This window comes from Camelus dromedarius, chromosome 8 (genome assembly GCF_036321535.1).
Source record: "Camelus dromedarius isolate mCamDro1 chromosome 8, mCamDro1.pat, whole genome shotgun sequence".
In the NCBI taxonomy this organism is placed as follows: domain Eukaryota; kingdom Metazoa; phylum Chordata; class Mammalia; order Artiodactyla; family Camelidae; genus Camelus; species Camelus dromedarius.
Genome location: NC_087443.1, coordinates 33328951 through 33346022, shown reverse-complemented (window position 1 = coordinate 33346022; position 17072 = coordinate 33328951). Strand labels below are relative to the sequence as shown.

Sequence of the window (17072 nt, the reverse complement as noted above, 5' to 3'; positions counted from 1 at the left end):
GAAGGGGGAGGGAGGAAAGCTGGGAGGGGGCTCTCGTATCTTTTCTTACAAGGACACTAATCTCAGAGGTCATCTAATCATTGATGCCTGGAAGTGCAGTTAGAGAACAAAGAAAGAACCAAAAGCGACCTTGTTCCTAGTTGGGCTTTCACAGACCAGTTTAAACAAAGGGAAAGACCTTTCTAGGGTTGCCAATATATAACCTTGTTAAATGTGTCCATTTGAAAGGAAGGAAGGAAGGAAAGAAGCAAAAATTAAAAACCCAACTACCATCTAACATGGTTGGCATTTCATAAAAGAAAGGATATTTTAGTACCAGAAAAGTAGAGTGGGTGTTCTCGGAACAGAGGACAGTCCTTGAGAAGATTTATATATCTAAATTCCTGTGGACTTGTGAAACTGATTGTGGACCTAGATTTGGGAATTGCAGCTTTTGGTGACAAAGCCACTGTTTATTTTAGTCAGAAAGGCAGAAATGCCTCCTCCACGGTAACCCTGTGCTCGCCCCAGTCAGGCTGGGTCAGGGTGATCTGAGCTGTCCCAGCTGCCTTCAGATTTGAAGGTGCATCTGGCCAGCCTTCAGTGTGTATAGACCCTGGAATGGACTTAATTATGATCGACCAGGCCCAGTGTCAATCCCTGTGTAGGTGGGAGGGAAGCAGGTTGGATTATCCTGTGTTGGTGGGCAGAAGGAACAAGGGTGTGGGGGTTAGAAGGAGCTGGGTCCCAACAGGGCCATCTTCCTCCTCTCTGACCGCCTGTGTCTCCACCTGCCAGGCTGGACTAATGCTGCTTCCTGGCTGGGCTGTGCATGGGAAGGACAGAGGGGACTGGAAGCACAGGGCTTGGCTGGTGCACAGTAAATGCTCAAAAAGTGGGAGGCCCCCAAGGATCATTGTAGGGTAGAGTGTTCTCCTTCCCGAACAGACTCTTAGATTTTAGTGTCAAAGGGACGTAGAGAGCATCTGACCCCTCTGTTATAGGTGAGCAGGGGGGCAGGCTGCCCAGGGCCCCACGTGAGTCGATGGCAGAGCAGGAATGAGAGGCGGAGGTTCTCACGCCCAGCCCTGAGCCCTTCCCCTGACTGCGTCGCCCTGGTCTCAGTCCGTTTTGCCCTAGTGAGCCGTGGGGGCCTTGCTGAGGCTCCAGAAGGCAGCTGCTTCCTCTCCTCTTCCCCTCTGACGGACTGCCTCCTCTGGAAATTGGCAGCCATGTCTCACCCCTGGGATCTTGCTCTTAATTTAGACCCCCGCCCTCTGGCTTCAAATCTGAAGTCCCCAGGCGATCTGCGGTGGGGCCTGCTGTTGTCTGCGCAGAGTGGGCCCCGTGCTGCATGTGCAGGAGACGCTTGTTTGCCTGGCTGGACCCCTAGAACCTCTGAATGGGAAGGTACCTGAGCCCAGGCTCAGGTAGGGATGTGTCACCCACAGAGGCTCCGTTTGCCTGGGAGCGTTCCAGGTCCAGTCTACCTTCTGCCCATTGGAAGGTTCCCCCAGGAGCCCGCAGCCTTGGGATTCTGAGACTGTCAGCAGCACGTGGCTCCTCGGCTTCCTGCCCTGCACCCCCAGGTCCCCCAAACCATATGTACCGTGGCCCCTGCCAGGTCCAGCAGTCAGTTTACACTGTTATAAGCAATTAAGAAAACAGCTCCTGGAAATTGATGTGTGCGTTTCCGCCAGCAATAAAAGTGTTTCAGGGCCCTCGGTGGAGACAAGCGGGAGAAATGTGGGGGTCATGGCTCTACGTGGCTCAGCAAGGAGGGCTCAGGGTGTGCGTAAGTCTCCACCCACACGGCGAGGTCCTACCACAGCAATGAGGACTGGTCGTAGCTTGTGTGTGGTTACGGAATTGATATTAGACCACTGCCCGGTCATCCAGCGATGGTTTCAGCGTTGCCTCTCTCTGGTCTTGGTGCACGTGCATGTGTTTCTTCTCACAGGTGTGGTCGCAGTGCACACACAGGCTGCCCTCCTGTTCACCCGGATGATGTTGTGGCCTTTAAACACGTGCTCAGCCTGCACATGCTTAGTGAGCGCCTGCCTTGTGACTGGGGATGGACCAGTGAGTGAAGCTTCACTGAGCTTACATTCTAGTAAAACGAGGAGAGAGGCTCATTGATAAGTAGTTTTAGCTCATGGACACTTTAGCCTTTACGTCATCACGTGTAATATCAGCATAGTACGTGGCTGAGTGGATGCACCCTGGTGTCACCTGCCCTTCCTGTGGAGGTGTCCTGTTGGATTACTTCCTGTCGTTCTCTGGGCAGATGATGGTACAGAGAACCTCACAGTGCATGCTGTGTGGCATATTTCTGTAGGCTGATTCTTGGAAGTAGGATTATTGACAAAGCTGAAAAGTAGGAACTTTTTTTTTATTTATTTGGAAAATTTCAAACGAAGTTTTAAAGTAGAGAGAATAATTTCAAGAATCCTTGTGTGCCCACCTCCCAGCTTCAGTAATCAGGACCAGTCTTATTTCATCTAAAGTCCCTCCAGCCACCCCACTGGATTATTTTGAAGCAAGTCCCAGACCTCATATAATTTCCTCTGTAAATATTTCAGCACATACCTTAAAGAAGGGGGAGTCTTTTAAAAAAGATCATAACACCATTATCATGCCTCAAACAGCAGTGACTTCTTACTGTCCAATACCTGGTCAGTGTTTATATTTTCTCACTGATCTCAAAGGCGTTCTGCAGTTGGATCATGACCCAGACCTGATCCACAGATGGCATTTGGCCGATGAGGCCCTTAGGTCTTTGAATCTAGAACACTTCTCCTCCTTTCCTCAGCTGGAGTGGATGTGAAGAGGTGACCGGGCTGTCTTCCCGGCACCCTGCAGTCTGGGCTGTGCTGATTGTACCCCGGGTTTAGTTGAGCCTGTGTTGGAGTCCCAGTGCTCCCTGTAAACGGGTAGAGCAGAGACTTGATCAGATTTGGCTTGGTTTTTGGCCAGCATGTCACGGGTGGTGCCATATGCTGCCATGGGGGGCAAGAAGGTCCTGTGGTCTCTCCTGTGACCTGTCAGACACCAGTGCTCGTCTCCCAGATTCCTTATTTCATTGGGGGTTTGCAACATGGTGATATACCGGCTCTCTCACTCCCTCTACAGTACTTCCAGAAAGAGACTTCCCGAGGTGCAGTGAGGACAGGAAGGTGGGGATAGTGCTTGCTTTTTCCCTGGGTTTACCCATCCTCAGATTAGGTTTGGGAGATGCTTCTCTAAAGCCGAGAGGAAGGATGTTGCATTCAGTGAGCCCTAATGTTCCTCCAGGCTCTGATGGTGCTGGAGTCAGTGATGAGGGTCTGGCAACTGGGTGGAGATGGGCTGGGAGAAGGGAGATGGAGGGGCTCATGAGGGGAGAGGCTAGTGCTGGAGGCCGGGGTCCCAGGCCCCATGTGTCCTGACATCTCCTTGGCCAACTCAGAACCAGCCTGGGAGGTGCCCACAGGCAGACTGTACCTTTTCACATCCGCAGTCCAGCTCAGTCTTTGCTGTGTGCCTGTGCCTGATGAAGGGCAGCCTGTAACATTACCTCCATGTTTGCTTCCGAGGAAGGGAGGCACTGGGCTCTCCTGAGAGCACGCAGCCGGCAGATGATGGCAGGAGGAGAGTGAGACCCCAGACCCCGACTTCCAAATCAGGCCCTCTCCACTGAGCCACACTGCCAATCACAGAGGTGGAGGCAGTTTCACCTCCCCTGCTCGCCGCCAGCCCCTTGTGGGGGAAATAAGACCTGGAAGCCATGATCCCTGTCCTTGTATTCCCAGCCTGTTCAGGGGAGGGCAGTGGCCAGAGGGCAAGAACACATCCCGGACTTGGGTCACGGCTACAGAGGGGCAGGGACCAAAGCTGCACACACGTTTTCCCTGGAGGCAGACCTTCCTGGGGTAGCAGTCTTGGCCCCTCTCTCTGCCGAGGCCTGTCTCAGGCCACCTGGCCTCTGGGGGCTGCAGCCCGTGATGCCTCCTCCAGTCTCTAGAGCGTCAGTGAGTCTGGCTCGGGGCCTGTGTGTGAGGGGGCCAGAATGCTCAGGGTATTTAAAAAAAAACAACGCCTCAGAAAGAAAAATAAAAGAGAAAACCCTTTGAACTGAGCTGCTCCATGCAGTTGGGATAGAGGTGAGAAGGCTGGGCCCCAGACTGAGGGGAGTCCAAGATGGCCACCAGCCCAGAGTGGTGACACCATCTGGTGAATTAGTCGTTTCCCGCTGCGCCTGGAAAGGGAAAATATTTGTGACAGAAACCAAGGTCAGGGCTCCTGGCGGAAGTCCAGTTAGATTCGTTAATGCCAGGGGTACTTCTCCTTTGCCTTGGCTAGTGATGTTAATTCTTAGTGGTCTGTGTCTGAAACAGCGTGATGCATCTCCCACCTGTCCTTTCAGACAGGGTTTGAAGAAAGTCTGAGAGGAAGGCAGCCTCGCGGAGAGAAGCAGAATGTCCTTTGCTCTCAAATTGAGATGTATTTTGTGAAGACTGCGGTGCTTTAACTTTGAGCAGTGCTTTTTGAGTTTTCTAGGAACTTCCCTCTGTCCCCTCTGGTCCTCGGAGCAGGTAGTGAGGAGGTGAGAGTGGGTGATATGAGACCCATTTTACTGAGGAAGACACTGAGGACTGACGAAGTTTTGTGACCAGCTGGAGGCAGGATCAGACCCTATCTCCCGACTCCTCGGCCTACATTCCTTTCCTTCACTACGATGGCCATGACTCAGGGGCCAGCTCTCTTGTGGTGGGGAATAAAAAGGGTTGGCGAGGAAGCCACCAGCCCTTACTGGATGCACTGCCCTGGGTTGGTGCAGGGTTGCTAAGAGGTCATGGAGATCCAGCTCAGTGCCCAAAGGTCTAAGATTGCTTCTTAAGAAAAATGGAAAAAGAGACAGCTCTGGCTCTGAACACAGGTGGGTGGGGTCTCTCTCAGTCTCTCCAAGACTCTAGCTTGGCCAAAGTTACTCCCAAGAGACTTCATTCTAGTAAGTAATGTGTTTTCAGGGCTGTAATTAGAGCAGCCCTCGAACGCTGTGAGCTGTCACACAAAATAGAACGGAAGGAAAGGGTTGCTTCCCAAGGCTCTTTCACACTGGCCCAAAATAGAGCCAGTGGGTCAGCTGTTTGTTAGATGGAGAGTGTGTGTGTGTGTGTGTGTGTGTGTGTGTGTGTGTGTGTGTGTGTGTGTGTGTGTGTGTGTGTGTGTGTGTGTGTCAGCGTGAGCATGTGTGTGGAGGCAGGTGTTCTCGGTATCTGAGACCTCCCTTGCTTTCACTTCCTTCCCATCGTATGGCTGAGCTGGAACCCTTTCCGCCCTCCAGGGGGACTTTGCTGGCTTATTCAACAGCATCCATCCAGTGAGCACTGACAGCGTGCCAGGCAGGGCTGCTGAGTGTGCACATCGGGTTTGGAATTTTCAGTGATTTGGGAGGCGTTTAGATCTCAACCCCAGCATCTGCCCCCCACCCCTGATTCCCCTGGCATGCTCTCCATCTCCTGAGACCCTGCCTCTATGCTAACTGCTGTCATTGTTGGGTTGTGGCTGTCACCAGAGCTGCCTCTTTCTGCTGGTCATCTCTGGTCCACGTGCCAGGACTCATCTCTAAAGCCCTGACTCAGACCCTGCCTGGTACAAGTAGGGCTCCATAGAGGTCTCCCTGGGAGTGGATGGAAGGGGAAAGATTGAAAAGTCATTGTGTAATTAAATAGGAAACGTGCCCCCTACCTTGGCTGTACCTTCTGGTTCTTTGTCTACATTGTTGGTCTCCAGGAGAGGGCGCGCTTCTCCAGCAAGAGCCCTGGGTCCGGGAGGTTGGAAACCTGGGTTCTAGCTCTGGCCCTGCTAGTAACTTCCGGCGCAGCCTTGGGCAGATTGCTCTGACTTGTCTGGGTCTCTGCTTTTCCACATGTTACCTGGGGTCACTGCTTTTGCCCTACCTGCCTTGAAGGGTGATGGGGAATGCCAGCCTGGGTATGGGTGAGGTGGGAGTAGAGTGTAGGGGTGTTGGGACCCCAGGTGGGCCCCCTGGGTATGTACAGGGACAGCACGAGGACCAGGACCACGTCTTGTTGGCACTGACTCCCAGAGCCTGGTCGGGGGTGAACAGTGATGAATGAACAGCACACAGAAAAGCCCATGGTGCCAGGTTTAGCCCCTTCATGCTTTGAAAGTGCTGATCAACATATGACATCTTTGGAAAACCAGTTCCCTGCCTCTGGGCTGAGGGCCGTTTTCTCCCTTCTGGGGACTAGGTATGGAAAGCTTCCTTGTGCTAGAGGCGCCTCTGCCCTGCAGGCCTGAGCATGAAGTCTCAGAGTCTGCAGGGAGTCATGCGAAGCCCCCAAGGAGAGGGGTGGCATTGGACTTTGAGAAGAAGGGTGGGGTCCAAGCTCTGGGAGCCTGTCCCTTAGAAACTGCCCATGTTTGAGGGCTGTCCATGGCCCACTCTGCCCGGTCCGCACATCAGCTGGAGGGCAGCGGTCACCAGGCCACGCTTGTTCCTGTGGAGATCTCAGGGAGAGGACAGCAGGGAGGCTCCAGTAGTGACTTAAGGGTCTAGCAGAGTCACGCTGGTGCTGTGGTGAGAACAGACAGCAGGGATGGGGGGAGGTTGGTGGGGGAAGGCCAGTCAGGCGCTGTCTCTGAGATGAGGCAGCTTGACCAGGCCATGAAAGTGTGTTGAAGTCAGGTCGATGAGATTCCCTGATTCGCTGGATGTGGGGCCAAGAAAGGGAGAGGTCGAGGAGGAACGTCAGGTTTGGGCCTGAGCAGCAGGAAGGTTAGCGTTGCCTCTAAGATGGCAAACTTGTGGGCGGGACAGGCTTGGGGAGAGCTCCGGACTTCCCTGTGGGGCGTGTTTTGGAATTAGAGGAGCCTGAACCTTGGCGCTGAGCAGCGGTTACATGTCTGAGTCTGGAGTCCCAGGTGCAGGTGCACTTGTGGGAGTCCCCAGGGTCCAGTCTGGAATCCAGGTTCTAATAACACCGAAGGCATGAGACAGGGTGAGATGCCCTAGGGAGTGAGTGCCCACCGACCAGCCGGGCATGCACACCGGGTCCTAGTCAGACACTCAGGGGAGGCAGAGATGGAAACCTGGTTTTAATCTGGTGCCTGCCCCTTGCTTATCGCTGTCTTAGGGAGACCAACCATGGCTTGGAGAAGCAATTAGAAACCCTCAGGATGGAATGTAATATAATAGTTAATGAACTGGTTCAGAGCAGAGGAGGCTGAGAAGGGCGGGGCTGAGCTGAATGGTTCAGAGCCTCAGGAGAGTGAGAGCTTGTCCTGGGCCTGGAGGGACAAGCTGAACGCGGCCAGGCTGGGCGGAGGGGAGGGCATTCCAGGCAGGAGGAAGAGAGAGGGTAAAAGTACAGAGCAACAGTCAGGCACGGATGGTTGAACTTGACTGTGGTGAGAGGGGGCTAGGGTGGTAGGAGAGCCGGGATTTTGGAGTTCATGTCCCTGCTTGGAACTCTGTAACCTTGCTGAGCCTCATCACAAAGCGCGATGTCCCTCTTCCTTCACGGGGTTGCTGGGAGGGTGTAGTAGATTCTGATCATCAGATCTGTGTGTGGCGTGCTCAGCCTGGCACCGGCATGTACAGTAGGGCCTGGACACACCTGGACACACATCTCCAGCCCTGCCTCCATGGGCCCCTCCCAGGTGGCCCAGTGAAGAGCAGAGCTTCAAGAAAGCCACTGCTGGCATCGCTGGGCCTGCGTTGATGCCGGGCAGACTGGAGGCTTGAGAGGCCTGAAATGCCAAGCGCCCTGCTCACCTTTCCTGGGCCCTGGCTATTTTAGGGCTCAGTCCCCAGTGGACGAGGAAGACTTGTCCGCTGCACCACAGCTAATGACAGCCTGGCCTGCCAGGCCCTTCAAAAACAGCTCCACTATTTTTATCCACTGGAGGTGGCTGGCCTGTCCTCTGCCCCAGACTGTGCCAACATGGGGTGATTTTAAGGAAATTGGGGCTTTGCTAGGAAGATGGGTCATTGTCTCAAATCACAGACTGCAGTCCGGCAGGATGTGCCCACGGAACCTTCCGGGTGGTGTCAGGCGTCACCTTGACCCAGTGGTCTGAATTTAGAGATAATTCCACCCTACCTTGCCAGTAGGGCTCGGAAGGAATCACTCAGCCTATCCACCCCAGATGTTCCTCAGAATCCTCCCTGGTATCTCTGGCAGCAGCAGGCCTCTGTCTCCACGGGATCAGAGGCACGGGGAGGAGAGGGCTGTGGGATTGTGTCCCCTGGCCAAGCCCAGCACTGAGGGCGCTTTATGCCCACAGGACATTACTTCTGAGCTATTTCATTGAAAGTAGTTTAAAATGGCTCTCATCTGGTGGGAATGTGGGTGGTTTCCTTTTCTTTCTAAGAAAATGTTTTTAACTAGACTCCTGGCCTCTGGATAGAGCCTGAGGAGCAGTGTCAGGGATGGGGTGGTGAGTGTCCAGTGCTATGCGGCATGAAATACTCATCCTTAGAGGTAGGCAGAATCGTGTTGTATTGGCCACAGTTTGCATTTAGGTAAAATATATATATATATATTTAATCCACTGCCCAATTTCTAAACAGAATTGCTTTTTTCTGAGCACTTGGTTGGTTGATCCTTAAAACAATAGGCATCCTAGCCCCACCCCCCATTCACTCTTTCTGCTGTGGCAGCGGTGGGGCTGTACCCAGCCTCGCTTCCACCAGAAGCCTGCACTGGCCTCTTTGTCTGTAGGGACAGGACTTTCTAGCTCTGGGCCCCCTGCTGCTGCAAGACCCTCCCTCTCTGTCTCCTGGAACCCACCTCACTCTGACCCATTCCTCCCCTTCTCCCATTCTGCCCCTTCTTCCTAATGTACCTCAAATACCTCCTCCTCTTGGACGCCGCCTCCAGTCCAGCTACCCACCCTGCCTCCATCCTGTGATCTGGCCGCTCTGGGTGTTTGGCGATAGTCTTCTGCCTCTGCTGAACAATGAGCATCTCTGCGGGCAGGGCCTGAATATGCTCCCCTTTGTGCTGTGGCTCTCCCTCTCATTCCATGAATGGCTGGACCTGTGTGGCTCCAGGGTTTACAATGCTTCCTTATACCTGACGTTACTGAGCAATCTGACCTCTAACAATGTGGGGGCTGAGAATTTAAATGGCAGAACTGGGACCAGAACCTACTCGTGTCTCCTGGGGAGTCAGAGCATTGGCTGTGGTCCCCTCACCCGTCCAGGTCCTGTCCATTGTCTGCCTTCCCCCTGACTCCATCCCCAAGACCCCAGGGCTGTTTCTGGGTGGTGTGGGTGGGCCAGCTGTGCAAGTTCCCATCCACTCACGTGCCCCTGGGGGCAAAGACGGCAGAGGCACCAAGGGCTGAGTCACCCGAGGCACAAATGGGAGGTGGGGGACCACTCCAACTCCCAGTTCTTGGGGCTGTGGAGCATGTCATGTCTGGGGCAGCCCCCACCCCCAGAAGCAGCTGGGAGGAGACACACGTAGGCTGACGTGTGCCTGTGCCGGAGGGCTTTCTCCAGCTGTGGCCCAGCTGTTGGGGGACCGCCCTTCCTGGTTCCTGGAGGCCTGGGGTCTGGTTGTCCCTCCTACAGATGTTTCTGGTCCCTGAGGGTATGGCCCCTGTGCCACATCCTCTTCCTGGAGCAGAGAGAGCTGCTGGATGGAGGGGGGTGGGTACGGTGAGAAAGGCGGAGGGTGCAAGGTGAGATGTGGTGTTCAGTTCCCCGGATTCCCCGCCAGGGGAGTGGCCCACATCTGGTGGGTTAGAGGAGTGCGCTCAGGTGTCGGGGCAGGGACACCCTACAGGGGGAGAGCTGGCTCTGCATGTCCTGGGCCTTGTCCTCTGTCCTCTTCACCCACCCCCCCCACCGAGGAGAACTGGAGAGGACCCCGTATTAGTTCCCTTCCTCCTGAGTGTTAGTCTCCCATGAGCCTTCCATTGACAGGTCACTCCTACTCTCAAACCTACAATGGCTCCCCAGTGCTAAAGCCATGGAGCTCAACCCTGGCTCCGAATCACCCAGGAACTTTTCAGAATCCCGATGCCCAGGCCCACTCCTCAGAGGTTCATGTGATTGGTCTGGGGTGGGGCCCAGGCACCTGCACAGCAGGGTTGGGAAGCCAGCTTAGAGAGTGGGCTTCCTGGGCATCCGGGCAGCTTTCACAATTGGGCACCAACCCCGTTCCCTGTTTGTCTCTTTACCCCCTTGTTCCAGCCAAGCCAGCCCCTTCCCAGTCCCCACCTGCTGGCACCATCCTCACCTCTGTGCCTCCCCATCTGGTGCTCTGTGTCTCCACCCAAGTCCACCCAGCCCTCACCGCCTGGCTGAATTAAAGATGGTCTCTGGGAAACGACCTTTAATCACTGGCTGTCTCTTCTCCCTAGCCTGTGGCCTGGCGCTGTTCTCCCAGAAGGTGCTCGCCGTTGCTTGTTAGAAAGACCCATGTCCCCCTCCCCCGCCTCTTCCCCACCTGAGCCCCTGCACCTCCTGGTCCTGCTCCTGGGGTCTTTCTGTGATCTGTCCCCAGCCTTGGAGAGGGTGAGGCCCAGGGTCTGAGGGCCATATGTGTTCATCTTCTGTCTCTGATCCAGAACCATTTAAGAAATGGGCCAGGAGGTCAGGTAGGGACCACTGCGGCGGTCAGAGACCAAGATGGGGTCCCCCCTTCCCAGGCAGAGGTGAGCCCACCGCTGTGAGCAGGGGGAGCCGCAGAGCCCAGGCTGCCATGGAGGATCCGTGCTGCACCCATAGTCAGAGCTTTGCTGTGGCAACCTGTCCTTGTCTGGTTGCCCCTCAGAGCAGGATAGTGGGTATAATTTCATGAGGAAACGGGGGTTCAGGGAGGCTGAGTGACCTGCCCACACCTCCCAGGTGGGAAGTGAGTTTCTGACTCCTGCCGCCAGCACGCCCTGTTGGCCTCTCCTATAATCTGGGCAGGGGCGACCCCCTTGGCCTTGCTGTGTGAATCACTTCCTCCCATCCCTGCCCTGGTGCAGAGGGCAATGGGGTGTGTGTATGTGTGTGTGTGTTAGCGAGTGAGTGTATGTGGTGTGGGAGAGTGTGTGAGTCTGAGTGTGTGTGCAGTATGTGTTATGAGTGTGTGTGAGAGTGTGAGTGTGTGGGGTATGTGAGTATGTGTGGGGTGTGTGAGTGTGGCGTGTGAGAGTGCGGTGTGTGTGTGGTGTATATGATTTGAGAGTGTGTGTGGGGTGTGATTGTGTGTTTGGGGTGTGTGTGTGGTGTATGTGATTGTGAGAATGTGATTGTGTGTGGGGTATGATTGTGAGAGCGTGATTGTGTGTGGGGTGTGTGTGTATGTGTGGTGTGTGTGATTGTGAGACTGTGTGTGGGTGTGTGTGTGTGTGTGTGGTGTGATTGTGTGTTTGGGGTGTGTGTGGGGTGTATGTACGGGGTGTGAGTGGCGTGTGTGTGTGGTGCGTGTGGGAGGTGTGAGTGGCGTGTGTGTATGGGATGTGATTGTGTTGGGTGTGTGTGGGGGTGTGTGTACAGGGTGTGACTGTGTGGGGTGTGATTGTGTGGGGAGTGTGTATGGGGTGTGAGTGGCGTGTGTGTGGGGTGTGAGCGGCTTGTGTGTGTGGGGTGTGTGTACTGGGTGTGGTTGTGTGAGTGGCATGTGTGTGGGGGGTGTGATTGTGTGTGTAGGGTGTGTGTATGGGGTGGCGGCCCCAGGGAGGGGAGGGCCCGCACCCTGACCCCGCCCTGTGCCGTCCTCCAGGCTAAAGCAGCCAGATCGGAGCAGGAGGCCCGGAGGCTGCAGCTGCGGAGCCTGCAGTACCTGGAGCGCTACATCTACCTGGTGCTGTTCAACGCTTACCTCCACCTGGAGAAGGCTGGCTCCTGGCAGAGGCCGTTCAGCACCTGGATGCGGGAGGTGAGGGCGGGAGGCTGAGACTGCCCTGTGCGTCCTCCTCGGGGACAGACAGGGACAGGCAGTGTTCTCACCCCTCTCTACAGGGGGCGTCCCTGTGGCTGAGATCTTGTCTTGTTTGGCTGTGGGTCCCCAGCACAGGGTCCGCGCTTGGCAGGCAGTGAGCGAATGAATGAGGGGAGGGGAGACAGGCGCGTGGGGACAGGACTGGGCGGGCGCTGGTCTGGGCTCCTTTTCCGTGCGTCCCTGAGGCCAGCGTCACCTGGGCGCTTTGTGCCCATTGCTGTGTTCATCCCTCACCTGGGGCCTTCCAGCTTCCCCTGCCACCTTCCAGCCGTGGCCTTGGGCAAGACAGTTCACCCCTCTGACCTGCTGTCCTCAGCATTAAGGTAGAGATAACGCTTGTACAGTCAGCACTGCTCGGAAGTCTGTGGTGGGGATCCCATGAGATACGTGCCGGCCGTCTGCTGGAGCGTGTGTACGTGGGGCTGCAGTACGTGGCGGCCATTACTCCCCCATTCTGCAGAGGAGGGGACTGAGCGCAGAGAGGTTAAATGCTTGCTCACGGTCAGTGTGAGAGCAGGTTGGTTGGCTCCAAAGCCCACCGTGTCTGACCTAAGATGCCGCCCTCTTGTGCCTCCTCCTCCATCCCTCTCTGCTTGGCTCTTCTGGAATCTGCACCCGACTTGGCTAGTTTTAGAGGCAGAGCTGCCGCCTCGGCACCTCTAGGTCAGGAGGAAGGTCTCCTTCCCTTCTTGGCAAAGTGGCCTGTAATTACCCCTCCGCTGGGACACTGGCCCTTGCTGACCTCACCAGCCAGCCGCTGGGCCACAGGGCTGTGTCGAGAGTGTCCGGTAGGCCCCAGCTAGCCCGCCTGAGCTGAGACCCATGGTGGGCCTGCCTGACCTACAACCAAAACTCACAGCCAAAGGGTTCTTGCTGGCTCCTGCATCCACGCTGTGTTCCCCAGCACTCCCCGTGGGCCCTAGCTGTAATGCCCGGAGCAGCTGGGCTTCTGCCCCTGAGTGTCCCCAAGGGAGTATCCGAGCTGCACAGGCACAGGGTGTGCTTGGCCTTTTGCACTGCTCTCCTCTTACTTCCTGCCCAGTGCTTTCTGTGCTTTGCAGCCAGCCCCCTGCGCTGGTGCTGGGAGGTGGAGACTTCCCTCCCATCGTAAGGCAACGGAAGCTCAGAGTACGTAATATAATCAAAATGCAACCTGTGCAGGTCGCTGAGCTGGTGGGAGGCAGCGCTGAGCCCCAGACTGACCTGTGTTCACAGAACCCAGTGACAGGAGGACAGCGTGGTGCAGGGGGGCAGGGGACCCAAATGACATCCTCCCTCCCCTAGGACACTGTCTATCTCTGCTGTCCTCCCCAGGTGTCAGCAAAGGCCGGCGTCTACGAGATCCTCAACCAGCTGGGCTTCCCCGAGCTCGAGAGCGTGGAGGACCAGCCCTTCTCCCGGCTGCGCTGCCGGTGGCAGGAGCAGAGCCACAGCCCCGAGCCCTCCGCCGCAGGGGACTTCCTATAGGATGCGCCGCCTCCCAGGGGGCTGGGGGTGCCCCGTGCTCTTCACTGGGAGTGGCCCTGAGAAACGATTCCTCAGCTTCCCAGAGCGACTAGGGTGGGGTGGGGACCCTTTTTTTGAAAGAGTTTTTCTAGGACAGTTAGCACCCAGTGATATCTTGTAAATGCAGGTGGGTGGATGGCCCGCAGGAAGGCCCGGTGTGGCATCAACCTGGCAAGGAGCTCACTCCCCGACAAGGAGCTCACTCTCTGAGTTGCCAAACAAAGCTCCACACCACTCCTGCCCTCTCCTCTCCCCCTGAGCGGTCCTGACAGCCCCCGGCGCGGAGCAGCCCTGGCCAGTGCTGGTACCTTTCTCTCCTGCTGCTGCTCTCCCACTTGACTTCTCCCTTTTTGCTGCCTGAGCACTGCCCTCAGGGCCCCTGGCTCCCTGGGGGAGTGGACTGCGCTTGGGGTGGATCTGTTACCTTAGAGGCAGCTCTACCCAGTTCTCTTGCTTCTCATGCCCCGTCTCCAGCCTGGAGACTTTGAGAAAAACAACGACGTGCCCAGTGGGTCCGGCAGAAGCCTCTACTTCTCCTTCCTTTGCCCTCTTCTCCTGGGCTGGCAGGACTGTGGAGGTTTCCAAGGAGCTGAGAACAAAAGGGAGTTCTTCTCAGGGGAAGGAGCTTCCAGAAGCTGCATGCAGCCCTGTGGAAGAGGCTAGCTTGATTTCCCTAGGAGTGTGGGTGAGGGGTCTGGGGCAGCACTTCCTGCCCCACCACCCACCGTGGCTGGTGCCCTCACCTGCTGTGACAGGGGCCCCAGGGACTACTGGGGACCCTGAGTGAGCAGTGGGGTGTGAGAGAGTGGGCCAAGGATGGTGTGAGCAGGCACTTGGATTCCAGGCCATCTTTGCTGAGCATCCTTGAGCTGCCTCCCAGTGGGAGCAGAAGGGGCCAAGCACTGCTGAGTTAGCAGCTGCGGGGACCAGCTTTGTGCAAACAATGGGAAGGATGCTCGGAGAGGCAGGAGAGGCAGGTGTTACTGAGCTGAGTCTGTGGCTGTCTGGGGACTGGTGTCTGCCAAAACACAGGATGAACAGTGTGTACGCTGTCCACCTGGCTTGGCTCATTGGGGCCAGGGATATCTCTCTTGGTTTGACGCCTGCACTTGTGCAGAAAAACAAGTGATGTATCATTGGTCGTGATATTTGAAAAGGGGAGAAGCGGCCAGAGTTGTTGACATCTACATAGTATTGGAAAATATTTGACCATCTTGGCTGAATTATTTTGCAAATCTACTGTATGTCTGTTCACTACCTTTTCAGATTTGTTGTTGTTTTTGGTTTTATTTCTGCATGTAGTAAAAAGTTTTAATTTCTTTGCAGACAAGGTCTAGATGAGGGGTCAGAGATCAGGGCTGAACTGGGAGGGATCTTTCCTGTTCTCACGGTTGGTCTGACTTAACTGTGCTGGGACTACTGGCCGGTCACTTCACCTCTCTGCCTCAGTTTCCCCATCTGCAAAATGGGAGAATAATACTTGCCTACCTACCTCACAGGGGTGTTGTGAGGATTCATTCGTGATTTTTTTTTTTTGTACATAGCGTTTGAGCATTAAAAACAGCTGAAAGTGAAGTGCGCCTAGCTGCTGGTGTCTTTAGTGTGGGGCGGGCGTTACAGAAGTGCTCTTTCAGAGTAGGGGTGGGAAGGCAGAGTGAACCGAGAGCACTTGCCCTTAGTGTGTGTAATTCTCAGAGAAGATGGAGTTTTCCAGACATCCTTCTCCTTTCTTCACATCCCTAATCATGTCTGACCATCTCACTCTGGATGCCCAGGGTTGTTATGCTGAGCCCCTCCATGAAGAAAACAATATAACAGGCTAATTCACACTAAAATACGAAGGACTGATATATCTAGGAAAATGGAGCAAAATGGAATTTCAAGGTTTATGAAGGAGGGTGCACTTCAGTCTCTGCTTCCTTTTCTCATCCCTGCAGCCTCCTTTTGGTCCCTTTATGCCCCTCAAGGCTTAAACACAGATGCACTGAGAAATTTGTGTGTAAAGAGGCAGTAGGGAGAGTGAGGCAAAGAGAGTCCTGACTCCAGGCTTCTCCCTAAGCTTTCCCAGATTGATGAGGTTAAGACCCTCTGGGTTGTTCTTCTAAGGTCAACTAGGGGCGGTCGGAATGGAACCCAGAGCTCCTGCTGCATTAGGGTTGGTGATCTTGCCACCCTGGGAGGGGAGGCCTCCTGGGGTTACTTTTCATCACAGCAGAGTCTGAGGATGCTCCATGTGGCTTCTGAATATGAGTGAAGCAGTGTGTACACCAGTGTGAGCGTGTGGGGTGGTTCTGCACTTCTCTGCCTGGGATGAGCGCGTCTGGGTAGGGTACGTGGGAGTGGGTGGTGTGTCCATGTGTGTCCACCCACCAAGTTCCCAGGCCTGCTGCAGCCTGTGGGAGGGCATCTGGCAGTTACCCGGACAGTACTGGCTCACATGTCAGTACCTCCTCTGGTCTGACTAAATGAGGGAGTTCGTGTCAAACTTGAGAACTATCCCTGATACATAGGAAGTACACAATCAGTTTTAACGAACTTTGCAAAGTCTCCAAACCCTTTGGGGGTGCTCAGATGTAGTCCCCTACTTACCCACACCTCTGGTCACTGCCACGTGGGCGTCCCTGCTGCTTCCGGTGCCCTCCCCAACTTCAGTTGGGACAAGGCCTTGTGTCTGTTCTTACTTGTAGCTAAGGAGTCTGACTAGGTCTCTTGGATGAACTGTCACCCTGTCTTCCTGCTGTCCCTAGGGGACCTGGTGCCCTAGGCCCGTGGCCTCAGTATGCCTGGCTTCCCCTTCTTATAATGCGTTCTCTCCCTGAGGCTCCCGGGTCTTCTGGTGTCCCACCACACCAGTTTGCCACCATGCCCAGACTAGACTGGCCTTAGCAGGGTCCAGCTGGGACCTTGTCTGACTTAGGGATATACCTGTGCGTGGTAATGAGCTCATTCAGGGATCTGCATATAAGCCTGGGGGTGCAAAGTGGAGATACCTGCATGTGGGCTGTGGGAAGATTCAACAAGTAAAAACTGGTCTGTGTGCAGGATAGCCCTGCCTTCCTGGAGCCTGCGGTATTTTGGGGGAGAGACAGTGAACCAGCCATTCCTGCTGGGAGTGGCAGGAGCTGGGATGGGGCAGGCTGCTGGTGGACAGGGCAGTGAGATGGGGTTCACCACCAGAGTTCAGCCTGGGGCCCTGGCTTCCGTTGCTCTCTCGTTAGAAAGCTCCCAGGACCAGGAAACACCAATGTCGTGGGCCCTGGGGATGGGGCTGAGGGGCATGCTGTCTGGCGTCAGGCCACTGTGCCCGGCAGACCCTACAGCTCTGATGGGCTGATCATTTCACGATTCTATGTACCATCCCATCCCATGGCCGGACTCCAGGACCTGGCCATACTCCGTGGAAGGGGGACTTTAAGGGGACCTTTGATTTCTCTCCTCATCACAAGAACTAGTTTAGGATGAGCTGGAAGAGTGACCTGTCCGCAGATGTTGCCTGCCTGATCCTTTCCTGCCATGGCCAGTAGAGACCCCCAACTTCACTTGCAGAATCAGCTCAGTCCTATCTTTTCACTGGTTTTCTTTTTCAAAAAGCTGTTCATCTTTTACTCACACGATTACGGCATGATGGTATAC

At 55.2% G+C, this 17072-nt stretch overlaps 1 protein-coding gene across 7 annotated transcripts in view; it reads left to right on the top strand.

Annotated features, from left to right (window-relative positions):
• PALD1 (phosphatase domain containing paladin 1) overlaps nucleotides 1-17072 on the top strand; it is a 143770-nt gene that overhangs the window by 61657 nt on the left and 65041 nt on the right. For 5 of the 7 annotated variants that reach the window (XM_031461134.2, XM_010992767.3, XM_064488091.1 and 2 more), the window contains 2 exons: nucleotides 11715-11870; nucleotides 13248-15014. The exons of the other annotated variants lie outside the window; for them this stretch is intronic. In XM_031461134.2, the coding sequence (XP_031316994.1) occupies nucleotides 11715-11870; nucleotides 13248-13400 (309 nt within the window). In that variant the 3' untranslated portion in view covers nucleotides 13401-15014. Of the gene's footprint in view, nucleotides 1-11714; nucleotides 11871-13247; nucleotides 15015-17072 lie in introns of those variants that run through there. 7 annotated transcript variants of the gene reach the window in all.